General features: G+C 32.8%; 1 protein-coding gene across 5 annotated transcripts in view; it reads right to left on the bottom strand.

The window, feature by feature from the left end:
• Positions 1 to 16,596, bottom strand: part of LOC132743125 (FHF complex subunit HOOK interacting protein 2A-like) — a 30,092-nt gene extending 13,496 nt beyond the window's left edge. For 4 of the 5 annotated variants that reach the window (XM_060731642.1, XM_060731647.1, XM_060731646.1 and 1 more), the window contains exons 1-13: positions 16,414 to 16,596; positions 13,675 to 13,753; positions 13,066 to 13,235; positions 12,225 to 12,329; positions 9,524 to 9,646; positions 8,109 to 8,240; positions 7,160 to 7,353; positions 6,575 to 6,766; positions 5,425 to 5,504; positions 4,706 to 4,815; positions 2,093 to 2,591; positions 1,163 to 1,244; positions 106 to 196 (exon numbers count right to left, since the gene is read on the bottom strand). In XM_060731642.1, coding sequence (XP_060587625.1) covers positions 106 to 196; positions 1,163 to 1,244; positions 2,093 to 2,591; positions 4,706 to 4,815; positions 5,425 to 5,504; positions 6,575 to 6,766; positions 7,160 to 7,353; positions 8,109 to 8,240; positions 9,524 to 9,646; positions 12,225 to 12,329; positions 13,066 to 13,235; positions 13,675 to 13,753; positions 16,414 to 16,476 — 1,920 coding nt within the window. In that variant the 5' untranslated portion in view covers positions 16,477 to 16,596. The remainder of the gene's footprint in view (positions 1 to 105; positions 197 to 1,162; positions 1,245 to 2,092; positions 2,592 to 4,705; positions 4,816 to 5,424; positions 5,505 to 6,574; positions 6,767 to 7,159; positions 7,354 to 8,108; positions 8,241 to 9,523; positions 9,647 to 12,224; positions 12,330 to 13,065; positions 13,236 to 13,674; positions 13,754 to 16,413) is intronic. The other variant, XM_060731643.1, reaches the window with a different exon arrangement.
• Between the last annotated feature and the right edge of the window lie 1,448 nt (positions 16,597 to 18,044).

Below are 18,044 nucleotides of genomic sequence, written 5' to 3' on the forward strand. Positions count from 1 at the left end.
GATTAAACACTATACATTTGATTCAATTATCTGTTCATGTCAGCATATAAATGCTTCAAGTGACATGGTATAAAATGTATATTAATAAATAATACAATAAATTACCAGTTTATGAGCATCTTTAAGGTACATATCATATCCACCATCCGCTGTCTGATAACTGGACTTAAGTTCCTCTGGTAACAGTGTCAGGAAACTGTTTAAATATTTTAAATATTACATATAAATCTTATAATCTACAAATCTACATCATTCTGGGATTTATCACCAATTTAAGAATGTGACTGCATTGTAGTTAAGCTCTAAAATATGCTTGAACCTGACTGCCAGACCTCTGATGAAATTTGATTGCAATACAAGTTATAGGATAAAACTAATCAGATTAAATGAATATTTATTATGATATTAAGCCTTACGCAACTGTATCGTAAATGGAATTGTCCATCTTTCAATTTTTACATAACCATTAATCTTTTTTAGAGAAAATTTCAAAATTTGTACCTACTGAACAGTGCAGACCATGACCTGATGGCATATTATTATGTGAGCCGCTTCACGACAAAACCAACATAATGGGTTTGTGACCAGCATGGATCCAGACCAACCTGCGCCTCCGCACAGTCTGATCAGGATCCACACTGGGCGCTATCAGTTTCTCTACTTGTAATAGAGTTTGTAAGCGAACAGCATGGATCCTGATCAGACTGCGCGGATGCACAGGCTGGTCTGGATCCATGCTGGTCGCAAACCCATTATGTTGGTTTTGTCGAGACGCGGCTCATATTATGTGCTTACTGATCTTGGTCTGCACTGGTCACATGGGTAGAACTGTAACCACCAGCAAGATAGTGTTATACAACCATGAAAGCTGCTTTGTAAACAATTAACCCTTATCATGATGTTAGAACTATATTCAATATATTCAGTTTGGCCAACAACTTCTTACATAGAGGAAAATGAATAAGTGTAGGTTGGATAATACGCTATGTATGTATATAACACAAATGACGTCACATCAAAGTGTTATTACACTAGTGCAATAACGTTTATATGGTTTTATCACACTCCTGCGCCGCAGTTTGTGACAAACTTATATATCTCACAAATTTAAGTATCTATTCAAAATGATTAAACCACATGTTATAACTTGGATCCAACTTACCTGTTGACTATTTTGTGAACTTCTGTCTTGACGTGAAGTGGCGTAGAAAATGGCGAAAGACTTACTTCTTCAAATTTATCATCTGAAATGAATAAACAAGTTAATATAGTAAAACATCAGAAAAATGAAAATGAGTCTTTGTTCATAAACGCTCTCCGAACAAGTATTTTTATGTTTCAAATGGGAAAATAAATATAAATATCACTCTGCAAACAAGTATTTTTACGTTTCAAATGGGAAAATAAATATTAATGTATCAGATTAGGAAATCTATGTGATCTTTATTTTGAGATGAGATAGTCTTACAGTTCCAGTGTTGCATCTAGAATTTCAAAATTATGGGGGATTGTCCCCCACTCAACTGAAAAATGTGGGGGGGGTTGAAAAAAAATTGGGGGACACACATTTACAATACACTATGACTTATCGAAAAGAATTCATTTATTTTACGTTCAGGCATTTTTGACAGCTATCGTCCGCTCAAAAACGGAAGTAGAAAAAATAAAATATTGACGAATACTACAAAACACTCACGAGATGACCCAGTCAGCTGCTACACGCTTTTTAGTACGTATTTTAGTCATTACCACAAGTGAAAACAAACATGGCTGAAGCTTTCAAGGCACGATGAAGATGAAATGAATAAAGTTAAAAAATTGTCAGATGCGCGACTTGGCGCGCGTTGACTTCATTAAAATGCGCAATCTGCATAAAATATGGGCAAATCGCGCAATCGCGCGTCCTAGATGCAACACTGCAGTTCCACAAAAGTTTGACTGGTACATTAGAATAAAGCATAAAAGTATTACTAGTATTTGCCTACTTGGGCAATATACTGTTTATTGAATTCCATGCATACATTTTTAAGACAGAATAAAACACTATAACAAATATGTAGAAAATTTATATTTATATATGTGAACAAATTACCATTTATTTTTCCATCAACCTTCAGTGTATTACCAGATTGCTCCTTTTCATTTTGGCACATTTTTTTCTTGGTATCACATTCACTTTCCGCAGAATTTTCTGAACTTCCATTTATTTCCAACTCTTCAGTTTTAGTCACTTTATCATCTACCTTTTCAACCTTCAAATTAGGAGATTCAGCCTCACTTTCAGTTTCAGGTTTAGCCTCACTTTCAGACTGAGGTTTAGCCTCACTTTCAGATTGAGACTCTGCCTCATTGTGAGATTCCTTAACAGTTGAATCATTTTCCAACCCACAGTTTTTGTCAGCAGCATGATTATCAGAGGGAATACAAGCATCTGCTTTTTCAACATGTTTATCTACAATACTAGTTTTTCTTGTAGCTTTAGAATCAAAGTAATCCCTTTGTTCAATATTACGGAGCACAAGATTTTGGAGAATATGCTCATCATCTTTCTGTAGGAGTGTGTCAAATAGTTGAAGTGTTACAAGGCAAACCTAACAGGTATAGCAAAATAAAAACAGATCCAGTTAAACACAGAGAAGAACTACACATGAATAATTTTGTCCTTATATCATTAGATTTCAAAGTAGCATTTAAGAAGCTATATGTTTATTTTATCAATTAACTATACAGTATAATAATTATCTTAATAAAATATTAATTTTCCTAACATCACAAGCAATGATTTTAACACAGACAAATATAAAAAGTACTTCTTAAGTTGAATTGATAGAGAAAGTAACAGAAAACAAGATTGCATTTGAGAAAAATGCTATGCCACCGCATGGTTCAAATTTCATAGCTGTACATCAAAGGACAAGAAAGTACGTCACATCATCAAAATCTAGGTCAAAGTTCAATTTTACAACTAAAACTGTGCACATGGTCGAAATGTCATTGCTGTACATCAAAGGACAAGAAAGTAGGTCACTGTCCCCTTGGGCAAGGCATAATTTTGACCCAAGGGTTTAATAACAATCTTGATACAGGTCCACCAAACAACATTTCAAGTCAAATATCTAAGCTATAGCTTTCTCTCATTCAGACTGCATTTGTTTTATTTTCTGTTTTTACCACGTGTACATAATGACAATCACTGCCCCCGGGCAGGGCCAATTTTTGACATTTGAACAACTTTGGTAGAGGACCTATAGATAATATTTTATATCAAACATCAAAGCTCTATGCCTTGAACCTTCAGACAAAAATTTTTTTTTTTCACTATATGTACATAATGAAAATCAATGACCCCCAGGGCGGAACCAATTTTGACCCCAGGGCTATAATTTGAACAATCATGCTAGAGGTTCACCACACAATGTTTCATGCAAAATATCTTAACTCTATCCTTTGTAAATTTAGGGAAGATGATTTTTTAAGTTTTAACTATATACATATAAGATAAACCTATGGCTCCCGAGGGCGAGGCTTATTTTGACACAAGAGGCAAAATTTGAACAATTTTGGTAGAGTACCTTTAGATGATATTATTTAACAAATATTAAAGCTCTAAGCCTTGTACCTTCAGATAATAACATTTTTTTTATTTTTTACTATTTGTATATATTGAAATCAATGACCCCCAGGATCAGGGCAATTTTGACTCAAGGGTTATAATATGAACAATCTTGCTAGAGGTTTACAACACAATGTTTCATGCAAAATATCTAACCTCTAGCATTTGTCAATAGCTAGAAGAATTTTTTTTAAGTTTTTACTATATACATATAAGGAAAACCAATGACCCCTGGGGCAGGGCCGATTTTGACCCCAGGGCTATAATTTGAACAATCTGGGTAGAGGTCTACCAGACAATGTCTTATGCAAAATATCTAAGCTCTAGGCCTTTTGGGTCTTTACAAGAAGGTGTTTTAAGTTTTTACTATATGTACATATAGCGAAAATCAATGACCCCGGGGCGGGGCCGATTTTGACCCAAGGGCTATAATTTGAACAATCTTGGTAAGGGTCTACCAGATGATGCCTTATGCAAAATATCTAAGCTCTAGGCCTTTTGGTTTTTACAAGAAGGTATTTTAAGTTTTTACTATATGTACATAGTGAAAATCAATGACCCCCCGGGCGGGGTCAATTTTGACCCCAGGGCTATAATTTGAACAATCTTGTTAGAGGTCTACCAGACAATGCCTTATGCAAAATATCTAAGCTCTAGGCCTTTTGGGTCTTTACAAGAAGATTTTTTTAATTTATTCTTATAATTCCTTTTGGTTGCCATGGCAACCAGATTTCTGCATGGAATGAAATTCTTTGAACAACTTTGGAAGCCCTTCACCCAAGGAACAATCCTGCCAAGTTTGGTTGAAATTGGACAAGTGGTTTTTCACAAAAAGATTTTTTAAGTTCACTATATAATCTATATAACACACACACACACAAACACACAGGTGAATCGCTATATGCCACCGCATCGCAGATGCTGCGGTGGCATAAAAAACCTGCATGACATAATAACGTACTACTTAATTTTATAATTATTTTTTGTTGCAGTTTTGTGTGTTTTATATGCATGTTGATATATGCTAGATATATGTGACAATATAGTATGTGTTTATGTTTATTACCCTGAATAAATCAATATGATACCTACCTCTTCTGATACACCATTACATCTGTCAATCAGACGGGAACGTAAACTTTCCTTCGTCTCACCGTGTACCTCTGGATGACGATCATCTCCCAACAAAAATAGCACCAGTTCTGAAATGAAAAGAAAGTTTACATGAAGCTTAAGATATGTCTGTTTCTGTGTTTGCTGTGTATCTCTATAGTTTGACCAGAGATTAATATGGTGGGGTGCTCTTCTTTTGTAATCCAAACAATAAGAAATTACAAGAAGAGTCTAAACTCCTACAAAAAAGGGCTATCAGGCAGCAAATAGTAGTTCAGATATACGAGGACGATAAAGTAAAATATTAATAACAGACTGTTCTTTTAACTATTCTGAACATTATGTGATCAGATTGGGATATATCTTCAAGAAAAATTTCTGATAATTTTTTTTTTCATGGTGAGTGACTTTTAATCATGATTCTGGAGATATTTGTTAAATTCAAAGACTAATATGAGAAAAGGATAAGTAGCACAAAATATAAAAAAAGTGCCTGGAGCTAATTATGTTATGAGCAGAGTAACTAAGCCTTTCTTTAGTATATACAAATTTAATAAAACACTCTTAAATCCGTTCCTGAAACAAACCAGTACTAAGCAATGAATGTAAAGTTTCTTGCTCAAGAAAACAATGGCTAGCCCCTGTCAGGGTTTGAACCTTTCTTTTGAATAGCCAAGTTAAAAAGAAAGCTCATTTACCTGACAACATTCTCTCTGAACAAACAGTACGTAAACACCTCGTCATATATGCTGTAGTAGTGATACATCCACTCTCACATCTGTAATATACAAATATTATAAAATACTAGCTATACTAAAATGCCTCATTCATACGGGAATCAAATGAGCCGCGTCAAGACAAAACCAACATAATGGGTTTGCGACCAGCATGGATCCAGACCAGCCTGCGCATCCATGCAGTCTTATCAGGATCCATGCTGTGCGCTATCAGTTTCTCTACTTGTTATAGACTTTGTAAGCTAACAGCATGGACCCTGATCAGACTGTGCGGATGCCCAGGCTGGTCTGGATCCATGTTTGTCGCAAACGCACTATGTTGGTTTTGTCATGACGCTGCTCAAATACTTATCATTTTGTATAAAACAACATCATACATACTGTTGTTTGGTTCTATTTTTAGGTCATTTGAATGAGAAATATTGAGCATATCTTTGTTTGTAATATGCTATTATAATCACTATAAGACAGAAAAATCTATCACACCAGAATTATTTCAGGCACAAACTGGCACCTCAGAAAAACCGAAACAACATTCCCTAATCTAGATGAATAGCTTCCTCACAAAAAGTGACATGAAAGAATTCAAAGTCCCTGTCAGGATTCGAACCAATAGCTGTGAGGGGCAAGTGGTCTGAAGCCAACAACCTTAACCACTCTGCCACTGACCTCCGAAAAACATATATTCATAACAAAATTGAAATAAAAAAAAAATACATTGTAGAGAATTCAGACACATTCATGGACGTAGACGTAACCATGTTTCCAGAAAAGATGTTCAAATTTTAAATAAATGTAAATTATTAAAATATAAACAGATATTAAAACTTCACAACAGCAGGTGTCAAGTGCTGTATGGCAGATGTAAAAAGTTGGCCCATACTTCACTTCAGTGTTGTTATATTTTTTTAGTCCTTTGGGATCACTGAGTCCAACACTTATAATTAAGAATTGAGTACCGCTCAAGCCGGTGCTAGGGGTGGTTTGGGATGTTGCACTTTTCCATTATCTTTCATTTACAGGCGCAATCAAACTTAGTATGCAATTTTGGTGTAATTTTGCTGTTTTTTAATGCTTACAAGGGATCATTTTGTTCCAGATATTTACTTACATTTGTAGCATGTCAGGTAGAACATACGGTGTAAGAAATGTTTGGTGTATAGTTCGAGCCAATGCCTCGGCTACTATTGGATTGGCTATAGCCGAGAGCTGATCACAATAATCTAACCAGGACAGGAATGACACTAGGTGGCGCTTTCCAGCAAATGTTGTGTCATCTTCTCGCTTAGTTACAACTTCCATCCTGAAATGAAGAATTTTTTAATCTTTCTAAAAACTGAGTTAGGCAGCAGTTTTTATCATTAATATCTATTATACATGAAATTTCATTAACATATAAGTTAAAATTACTGTAGTTGAAAAATAGTGACCTAAATATTTATTAGCTGACTCGAGACGGTCATTCGATAGATCCCTACTCTGACCTTCCATCTGAATGCTAATAGATTTAACTGCAAACATTAACATATCCTCTTTTGTTATCAAATATGTTGTGATAAAATTCTTATCGTATCAACTAATCTGAGAATTAGACAGGTCAGGGATCTAAGCATCATAAAAGATTTAAGAAAGTACAAAAAAAATTTTTTAAAAGATACTTGAGGATTCATTATTTTATGCTAAAGGAAACACCTACCCCCATTTTGCTTGAACATTTTCTAAATCCATGGGATTCACATCACTAGGTAGTTTCTTGTAGGTTTCAATCAACCTTTGAGTGAAGTCTTGGCAGAAATTTGTACTATTGACCATACAGTGGGCAGCTATAGGATCTGGTAGACTAGAACAGAGAATAAGACCTTCACAGGCCTTAACAGCCACTCGACTATCCTGTAAGATAAACATAAACGATTACAAGTTGTGTAAGATGAAGTATTCACCATATTTGAACTGGGCATAGTTTCAAATATAAGTATTACTTAATATTACTTAATTTGTCTGACAAAAACAATAGACTGATCACTATAATATAGTGACAAGAGACTGAAGTCAGCTAATTAATTCTTTATCATGCTTCCATGAAAACCATGAAAATGAGTGTCCCACAAATAATGATTTTGCAGTATACCATGGGGAAGCAATTTTTTATTTTCGAATTAAGCTCTGCACTAATTTTTCCACAAGTAATTAAATTTTTACTTTACTATATAAATGAGATATGTTAATCTACTGCTTTCAATCAAATTGTTGTAGTAAAACAATCAGCAACTAGAAAAGTATCTTATCAATTTCAAACTTTCAAAAAATCTTCTGTACACATCCTTCTAAAATCAATTTGTCTAGTCAATACTTTATAATATCTTTATATTTCACTACGATTCTACTAGATTTATCATAACTCTAAAGATGTGGGGAAATGACATCACGTGCACCTGTTTTTATACAGCCAATACACAAACATGGCCACGCCTACTGATTAGTAGAAATCCGTGATTACGCGATTTAAATTTTGTAATCATTCGTTTAATATTATTATATGAAGGCAGAAAATTTGTAGATTTACTATTTATAGTATTATATTTCTGATATAAAGTTTTTATTCCAACATTGCCTTCCCTTTTAACAGTATAATAATGTAAACTAACCTCACTATGAGACAGATTAAGTAGGGTTGTAACAAGATGAAACTGTTGTTTAAGTTTATTTTCTGATGCTGGTTCATGCACTATAGGAGTACTGGTTCCACTTGCTGAAGTATTCTGCGGTGGCTTTGGCATCTACAGTCAAACAAGAAACAAACTAAAAGCTACTGACACAGTGGTCTCTTATGAAAAAAAAGAGAATTATGCACAATGAAATGATATATAAAAATTATGCACAATGAAATGATATATAAATTATCTAATATAACATTAACCCACTGCCTTATACAGAATGAAATATTCTTTAAAGTGACCTACAACTTTTATTTTCTGTTGGAAAAACAATTCTGTATTATTTTTAAATTAAATATTCCTGTAATTTTATCTTGAAAAAGTGCATCATACCACTTTTAGCCTTCTTCAAAACTGTGTCCAAAAGCTATTTACAATGTCCCAGTGATGTTCGGGAAACAATTAGTGAGTCCACTTTACAAATTTAAACATAGAGAGCAGACTGGCACATTAGAGGTATCCAGGGGTTTCCTCATTGTAATGTATTTAACCCTTTCGCTGCCAGAGGGTTATTGTTTTATTGATCACCTATTTGCCAGAGGGTTTTCTAAGAAATGACTATATAATTAATTAATATAATTATTATTATTTATTATTAGTATTATAATAATTATATGTGTTTCCAAATCTGTGAGTATGATAATAATTATTGTCAATGGTATAATTTTCTTTATATTTATTATTATTTTTATTATTATTATTATTAATTTATTATTATTACTATTATTATTATAGAAACGGCTAAAGCCGTTCATATGGCAAATACGCCGAAAATAACAGGGACGGCATAAAGGGTTAATCATTGGCATATTTCCTTTTCCACCTTATTTCTATTGATTTGACAATTATATGAAATGATTTTTCTAAATATAACATTTATAATGGTTAACCTTTACAAAAGTTATAAACATAATTCATTATTGCCCAAGCGCTTGAATTTGATATTTTTATCAGGAAGTTTCAACAGATAGTCATTTGTTGACTTAATGAAGACTAGTAAGATAAAATAACAATTTATAAAACTATATCCTGTCAATAATATTACAGATGATCAATTAATCAAATGAGCCGCGTCACGACAAAACCAACTTAATGCGTTTGCGAACAGCATGGATCCACACCAGCCTGCGCATCCGTGCAATCTGATCAGGATCCATGCTGTTCGCTGTCAGTTTCTCCACTTGTAATAGAGTTAGTAAGCGAACAGCATGCATCCTGATCAGACTACCCAGATGCGCAGGCTGGTCTGGATCCATGCTGGTCGCAAATGCTCTATGTTGGTTTTGTCATGACGCGGCCCAAATGATGAAAATTATATGACAAAAATAACATTTATTTTTCCTTACCTCTAGAAAGAAGTTAACAATATAAGGATCTGCCTTTATTTTAGCACATACAGTACACAGAAACTGGATCTCCTCAATTTCTGTAGGGCCAGCCTTGACCTCTCCACATGTCTTGATCAATCTCTACAAAATACAACCTACACTTTTACACAAATCTTTTTTAAATATTATTATTTGAATACACATGTATTAGTATTAAGAGTTCAGTTTTTTTTGTTGGATTTAAGTCACACTGATACTGTAAATGAGCCACGTCATGACAAAAACCAACATAATGGGTTTGCAACCAGCATGGATCCAGCCCAGCCTGCGCATTCCCGCAGTCTGATCAGGATCCATGCTGTTCGCTATCAGATTCTTTACTTGTTATAGGGTCTGTAAGCGAACAGCATGAATCCTGATCAGACTGCACGGATGCCCAGACTGGTCTGGATCCAGGCTGGTCGCAAACCCATTATGTTGGTTTTGTCAGGACGTGGCTCATATGGTGACTTTCCAGCTTGGTGGAGAAAATGCTCAGGACTATTTTAGGCAATAACAGGCATCTGCAGAGTGGAACAACCAACCATCTGTAAATTAGCTGGATAGCTTCATCACAAAGAACAATCCAAAGTCTCTGATCATGGGACCTTAACATTGGAACCCACAGCAGTAAGGGGCAAACATTGGAACCCACATCTGTGAGGGGCAAACATTGGAACCCACAGCAGAGAGGGGCAAACATTGGAACCCACATCTGTGAGGGGCAAACATTGGAACCCACAGCAGAGAGGGGCAAACATTGGAAACCACAACAGTGATGGGCAACTGATTTAAAATCAGCAACCTTAATCATACAACCACCAGGTTTTAAGAGTTGATAATGAAACTTATAGGCCTATCTTTAATCCCCAGCAATCAAGTATTTGTCCACATACAATGTAGTAAATCTAAATTAATGGTCACTACAGGGCTCACGCTGTCGGTCGCCATAGTCGCCATTTGCGATTATTTTATAAGATTGGCGATTATTTTTGCATTTTGGCTACAAAATCTGGCGATTATTTTTTACTTCCAACAGTATTTATATAAGGTGTAAAAATCGATAATGAATGCAGTAGACCCAATTAACACCAGCGGGGTGCATTTAATTGAGTGTCAACTTTTTACCGGTCACGTGCTGCTAACTATATTGCCCGAGGTGATAAAATACATGCGAGATGTATAATTGTATAAGTACTTTAAAGATATTGTCCAGCATTTATAATAGCCATCAAATATCCGTCAATTAGCCACAAAAATCGTTTTAAAATTGATAAACTGGATATTGACTTACCCAAAATTTACCGTGAATTCCAGTAATTGCAAATTTTGATTTGTTTTTTGTTTTAAGCTACTTGACTTAATCGCCAGTGGAAAACAATGGTAAAATGTTTAAAAAGTATTAAATTCCAAACAACTATTTGCACAACAACCAAAATTGTGAATATTTCTTCAGAAAACAGGAAAAATCCGATTGTCACATATTTTCGCGACACCGATAATTTTGATATTTATTTAAAGGTGAAATAAGCTATGTTCTGTTAAAAATCTTTACTACTATGGCAGAAAATTTGTATTACATTGGTGATGATGATATTTTTCAGTAAATTATTCAGAAAAAAGGCTGCATTCTGTGAATGAGTTTGCAAACTTGTGTTATTTCTATAGGCTAATAGCCTAATATGACCTAGATCTACTCCAGTTGTGTGTGAAATGTGGAAATTGACAGTGGTTATAGCTGACAAATTTGATTAGAACAAACAAAAAAAGTTGTCTGATAACAGCATTATGTAAAGTTATAATGAATCTTTAATATTATTGTTATACAGTAATTATACTAATTATAACGTTTTTATTCTGTTCTATAATAACAATTAAAGTTGTGGTTCTATTTAAAAAAAGTTAGTTATCAATATACACAAATATATCAGTTTATTTGAGAATCCTTATAAAACTGAAAGATATAAATGTAATGTTTATTTTATCAACTGCTTATTTTGTTAATCGCTAATTCGTGAATAGTCCGCTGAACTTTTGGCTATTATTTTTTTAAGTTGAAATTATTGGCTATTATTTTATTTGAGCCAGTGTGAGCCCTGTCACTATCTCCTTGCAAGTTAATACATTTGTCAACAATTTTAAATTGTGTTAGCTTCGAACTGCTCCTTCATGTTATTTCATATGGGGATTTAATTTAGTAAATGATAAAATAAAATAAAATTCATATCCTAAATCTTTGGTATTGAACATTCTTGCTAGGTGCAAATCATGCATTTCAAAGAGATTATTTCATTACAGTTACTTTAGTTATCAAGACTGTGCTCTTACATGTTGAATGTATGTATATAATTATCAACTCTTGTCTCATAAAATTTTTTTTTTGTTCAAGGTTGATCTCACGTATTTCTATGTTGAATGTATAATAATGAAATCAACTAGTGTAATTATTCTATCTCTTATTGATGTATTGTATTTTATAAATTGTTTTGTACATTGTTGAGGCTCACAGGGAAGACTGGACTTGTCTAACTGTGTTGCCCCATTTAATAAAGTTGTTACTTATAACTTACTTTCTTTACTTACTTCCTTTAATAATGTAGCTATGTAGCTATGTTTCTGACAGTAAGCATTTACAAAATAAACAAGATGAAATATGATACTATATGATAGAATGACTAACCTGTACAGCTCTATATACACTGACATGAGCCAGCAATGGTTGTTTGATTCTCGATAATAACTTTGTAAAGAATGACAACACAATCTGCTTCATACCAGGTGGGTACTGAAATTATTGATGCAACTATATGATGCTGTGTCTAATCTAATTAACCCTTACCACACTAAACCTTAAATGGACTTGTCCATCTTTGAAGCTGGACAAGTCCATTCATCATTTTTAGGGGAAATTTCAACACATATAGTGATTGAATAGCAAACAGTGTAGACATTAGATAGCACACAAAAATCAAGGACAATTCAAATTTCATCACTGAAAAGTTTAATAAATTTTAACGACAGTTTTGAATATAATGTGATATCAAATTTTCGATGATTATAATTGCATGTATCAGTAGAAAAACAGACAGGCAAACATGACAAGAAATCTCCTAGATCTAACAATCAGTACAGACACTTAATACTTAATCATTAAGTAACATACACAATGTATATCAGCTGAAATGTATCTTACAGAAAAAAGATAATTCTTTGAAGTCTTCTCTATATTAACTATTTCAAATAATCTATATGTTTACATATAGAAATGAAGAAATACATGTATATACCAACGAAAGCCTAGAATAATAAGGCCGATGTCCGAGTACAATAGCTCTCTTTAGTCCTCATATAGAAGTAAACAATTATGCATTAAAAAATAAGAGCATATTAATAACACTTAAATTAAAGCTTTCATAACAAAAAGAACATGTACATGTAAGTCTAATGAATGGAGAAAAGGTATAAAAAATTTATTTTCATGTTTTTTTTAAAACTGTATTATATGTAATACACAAACATACATCACTTCTTCCCAGAGAATACAGTGTTTCCAGCAGCTTGTGTTGGAGAAGGTATTCCAGGCATGGTCCATACATGCCCCTCTCACACTGCATGTCCTCCTGTTGTAAAATGACTAACATCTGCTCTAGGTGGGATGGTATACTCGTCTGATCTATAGGCTGCTTCTCACCTTTATTGAAAAAAGAAAAGTTTGAAAGTGCTCCCTTCACAGAAGATTTTACCTGCAGTTAAATTTAGCTGCAAGGATTCAAAAATGCTCCTACGATCCCTTCTTTTGTACTTACATAAGGATATGTTAGTAAGGAAACAGTACATCAAAATGTCTGACCAATTAAGAAAAATATATATCAACTGTATATATAAGTACATTGTATATTTTTATTACAAATTCGTAAATCAAATATATCACCCATATACTTTTTTAAGCTATTTGCTACTATTTTTTGCAGTTCCTGCAAATAATTTTCTATGTTCATAATGTAGTAAAAAATTTCAACTACAATGTATTTATAACCCCATATAAAACACTTATAAATTTCAGGCTAGGATAGGATATAAAAAGAAAATAATTCAGCCATTGGTAATCAATCAAATGTATATCAGAATACCTTTGTTGTCAATAAAGAATGATGTCACAGCTTTCCAGTGGAAGACAAATTCTTCTTGAAGAGATAATTGAGGTGCAAGCTGAAAGAAAAGAAAACACATAAAATAATGGAAGCTGAGAACAGTTTATAATATTAATATAGGAATGAACAAATATGAATGGTGGCATAGTGTTTTCACAGACAGGGATTATTGATTTAAATAGTTTTCTGACAATTATCATATTTCTCATGTTATAACAGAAGTCCAGTATCTGTTAAACTCAAGTTTAGGGTTTTGCTTCTTCCTTTTTAAATCCCCATTGTCCCATACAAGTATCAATAATTATTCAAAATTTGACGGCAGTTGAAAGTCATTTTTTTTTTCCAAAATTTCTCAAATGTACCATGCAGCAACTCAAAAATTTCCCAATTGGGCTGACAAGGCCTAGTTCCCTAAAGGCAGGAAAAGGAACAAAATACTTCTTAGTGTAATAGCCAATTTAAAATGCCAGGTACATGTATTAGAGTTTTCAGTGTCTAGATCCTATTTAATGTTTCCATTTTCTTCCAAGGCGGTTTTTCGTTTTGGTTTTTTCTTTGTTTGTTTTTTTTACCAGATGATCAATGAAATTATTGAAATAAGTTTTAAAATTCCTGCATTATTTCATTCATAGTTATGAATGTTTATTTTTAAAAATAGATTTCAAAACAAATTTGAGCTAACTGGCTCTATAAAAGATGAATATAGCCTTTAACTGGCACAACAGCTCTTTAAATATAAGAGTACCTACATCTTTTCATATACTGTGACGTGTCTTAGATTAACATATATTTTCTACTAAATTTTTTGTATTGTTACTGGTTGCTGTACAATGTTTTGGTGTAAACTTCATCTCTTTCAGACCTGGGGATGATTACATTGATCAGTAATTGATTTAATTACAATTACTTTCTGATTTTATTGTAATTGATTACTATTGATTACTCAGACTTACCTCTGTAATCAATTGAATTACAATTACTCTAAGAGAGTAATTGATTGATAATTGATTACATTCAATGTAAAGTAGAATCCCTACTAATGACCATACCTGAATTAAGACCACCCCCTTAATAAGACTATTTTTTTACAAGGTTCTTTGTGTCAATTGTTACATGATCCAGAATTAAGAACAACCGCTTATCCACTTTTAAGACTACCTAATTCAGTCCAAATTCTTTGCTTAATTCTTAATTTGACTCAACTATTGAGACCACTGATATTAAAATCAACACCTATCTAGATCTTAAATTTGTTGTTATTATCTGCTTGAATGCTTTGCATGACACTTAATTTCACAAGGTGTGAAAAACTGTTATTATTGGGTTATTGTATGAAATAAGGTGAGAAGGTAAATTTTAGAGTGGTTTAATGTTGCTTCTAGCAAATTTATTTTTTGTGAAGAATTAATTTTTATTTGATAGGTGATTTATGTACATCATATAATAATTGATATTGAAATCTGACCAAAGAGAATTTTAAGTTAAATTTTTTTCAGAAATATCATTATATGTTTTCCTCTCATCAGATATCAAAACATACTTTTATAGTGTCTTTTATATTGCGCTTGTAGCTTAAGATACATACTGTTGTTTATTTTTTCAAACAAAATGACTAAAACAGACCATTGTCATAAAGTATGTAAGCAATGATAAGAATGTTCACAGTTAAGACAATGTTGGTCCAGCCCAGATGATGGTCTTAATTAAGGGCTTTTACTGTATAAATGTAAAACAAAAGTTACACTGTATCATGTAAAATAATGGCATCATTTGAATTAAAATAGGTTCCTGTTTAATCTGAAAGTAATCAATGTCAATCAAATTGTAATCATGATTACTGACAGAATTTTAGCTGTAATTGATTAATTACAATTACATTAATCAATTTTGGGCAAGGTAATCAATTACATGATGATTACAGTGTAATCATGTAATCAATTAAAAAATCAATTACCCCAGGTCTGATCTCTTTATCAAGTATATTAATCTTATATAGAAATTGCATCAAGGTCCATTCTCACCATTTCACCCTTAGGCATGTTAAGTCCAGGGTCTTTACACTAAATAGTGTAATGCTTTACTATGCATTGTTTGCAAATAGACCCTCATAATGATTAACTTGATTAAGAATAGAATACAAACATGTTAGCCCCTGTCCTTAGTCCTTACTTTAACACATGATTTACATATCAGAAAAACAAACTACAACAAAAATCAGTGTCAGTTCAATTTGAAATGTCATTCCACATTAAATAAAAAATAATGTAACCATGTTGCCATGGAAACAAATATTTCACCCGAAATTAAAAATAAAATATTCCCATTTGTCAATATAAATGAATAAAATCTTTTCTAACTGATGAATATGATGACAAATATTTAGATTGAAAAGTTGTTATAACAGTAATTAATTTTGTTAATAGTTTAATCAGTTGTAACATCTACAGACAAACACGATTAAGTATATATTTGGTATAAAGTTTTATGTTGTTGTTTTTTTATGACTGAACATGAATGTAACTTTCAGAATCAGAATTGGGTAGTTTCTTTAAATGTTAATTAAAATTGCATTAAATTTGAACAATGAACATACGACATATGTTTCAATTTATCAAAATCCATGGCTGGTATATATGTTTTAATTTTTGACATAACAAAACAAAGAAGAAATTTTTAATAGATCGATGATAAAATCAAATTTATTCAACTTTTCCTTACGCTTACCGCATCCACTGCATGTTGCAGGATGCTTGTAAATCTCGAAAACATTTTCTTTTTCATCAATCTTCAGTTATATTCTGGCAATTTGTAATTTTATCTCATTTTCTTGTATTTTGTTTTCACCGGAACTACGTTTTTGTTGTTGTTGTCGTCTTAAAAAGTTGTTGTTGTTTTCCGCAAGAGTATTTGCCGTACCATACCGTACCTGTGCGGATAAGGTCAATCCACTCAATTTTCACTTTCGTTAGCATACATGTATTAATTCAGTCACAAAATCCCTGTCGAAAAGTTTACTGTCTTCAGCATTAACCACCGAACAATCTAATAGCCATCTCTAGAGACGCTTAAGAAAATTCAATTTTGTTTTGTGTCTCAGAAATCCAGTTTAAAAAGTCATATCTGTTGGCGCGTAGTACATATTTATTTATTTATTTTCATCCTTCCTACAGGATATGAGGTCCTAAAGAATACACAAAAACCCTTTAAAGTCACCAAATATCACACAGATGCAATAGACAAAACTGAAAAAAAATGAAGAACTGTTTACTAGTCTCAAAAGGACCAGTAGAATACGGACTACGCGCAAGTCACCAGTCATGCCTGTAAATATTTGATTTTAAAGGACGTAAAGAGCAGAATTCGGTCGGTTTCATGCACTTTTCTTATATCATTTGTTAATTGTCATCATTAAATGTCTAGAATTAACGATGAAGAAGCAAGGACACATTGAGATGAAGTAAGGGACTACTTTTTTGAAGCTACCATAAAACGTTAGACTGTTATGTGTATTGATATTCTGAGATTGTTCTGATTGCTTCGAAGTAAAATTTAAAGGAAACCTTAATATGTATGTTTTGCCGCATTGATAAGCTCGAGTGTAAATATTTATTACTCTTAAACGTGAGTCGTTTACATTGTTTGTATAGGTTGTTTATTTCAAAGTAGACTCGATTGCAGTCCATTTCATGCTTTTAGTATATTTTCATCATAATAATACGCTGTGAAATAAAAGCATTTTGCTAATAATTATTATTCATAATATAAATATAGGAATGAACAAATATGAATGGTGGCCTAGTGTTCCCACAGACAGGAATTATTTATTTAAATAGTTTTCTGACAATTATCATAATTCTCATGTTATAACAGAAGTCCAGTAACTGTTAAACTCAAGTTTAGGGTTTTACTTTGTCTTTCGTAATCCCCATTGTCCCATACAAGTATCAATAATTATTAAAAAAACAAGCCGTTGAATTGATGATGGATTGAATTGTAAAGTTTGAGTTTCTTCTGCACAGAAACATCAGGCCCAAACCATCACAAAAATGCAATGTCCGAGAAATTTCCGCGTGGCATGTAAATTTTTTGTACAGGTATCTTTTTCTTTTTTTACTTCTTTCGAGTAATATAAGGCCCAAAGCCGAAGTCAAGAAAAATGATCAGGAGATTCCCGCATGGCATGGTCGTTTTTTTGGACAAGCGATTTGTTCTTTCTGAATATAAACTGTAAACTGGTGAAATTTTCGTAAAAACACCAATATTATCAAGGCAACTGGAGAAAAGCCACACTTGCCTGATTCCAATGCAGATTCGACTTTGTAAAGGTTTAGTAGATCTCCTTTCCAGAA

Source organism: Ruditapes philippinarum, unplaced genomic scaffold (genome assembly GCF_026571515.1).
Source record: "Ruditapes philippinarum isolate M1 unplaced genomic scaffold, ASM2657151v2 ctg5514_1_1_1_1, whole genome shotgun sequence".
NCBI classification, from domain to species: Eukaryota; Metazoa; Mollusca; class Bivalvia; order Venerida; family Veneridae; genus Ruditapes; species Ruditapes philippinarum.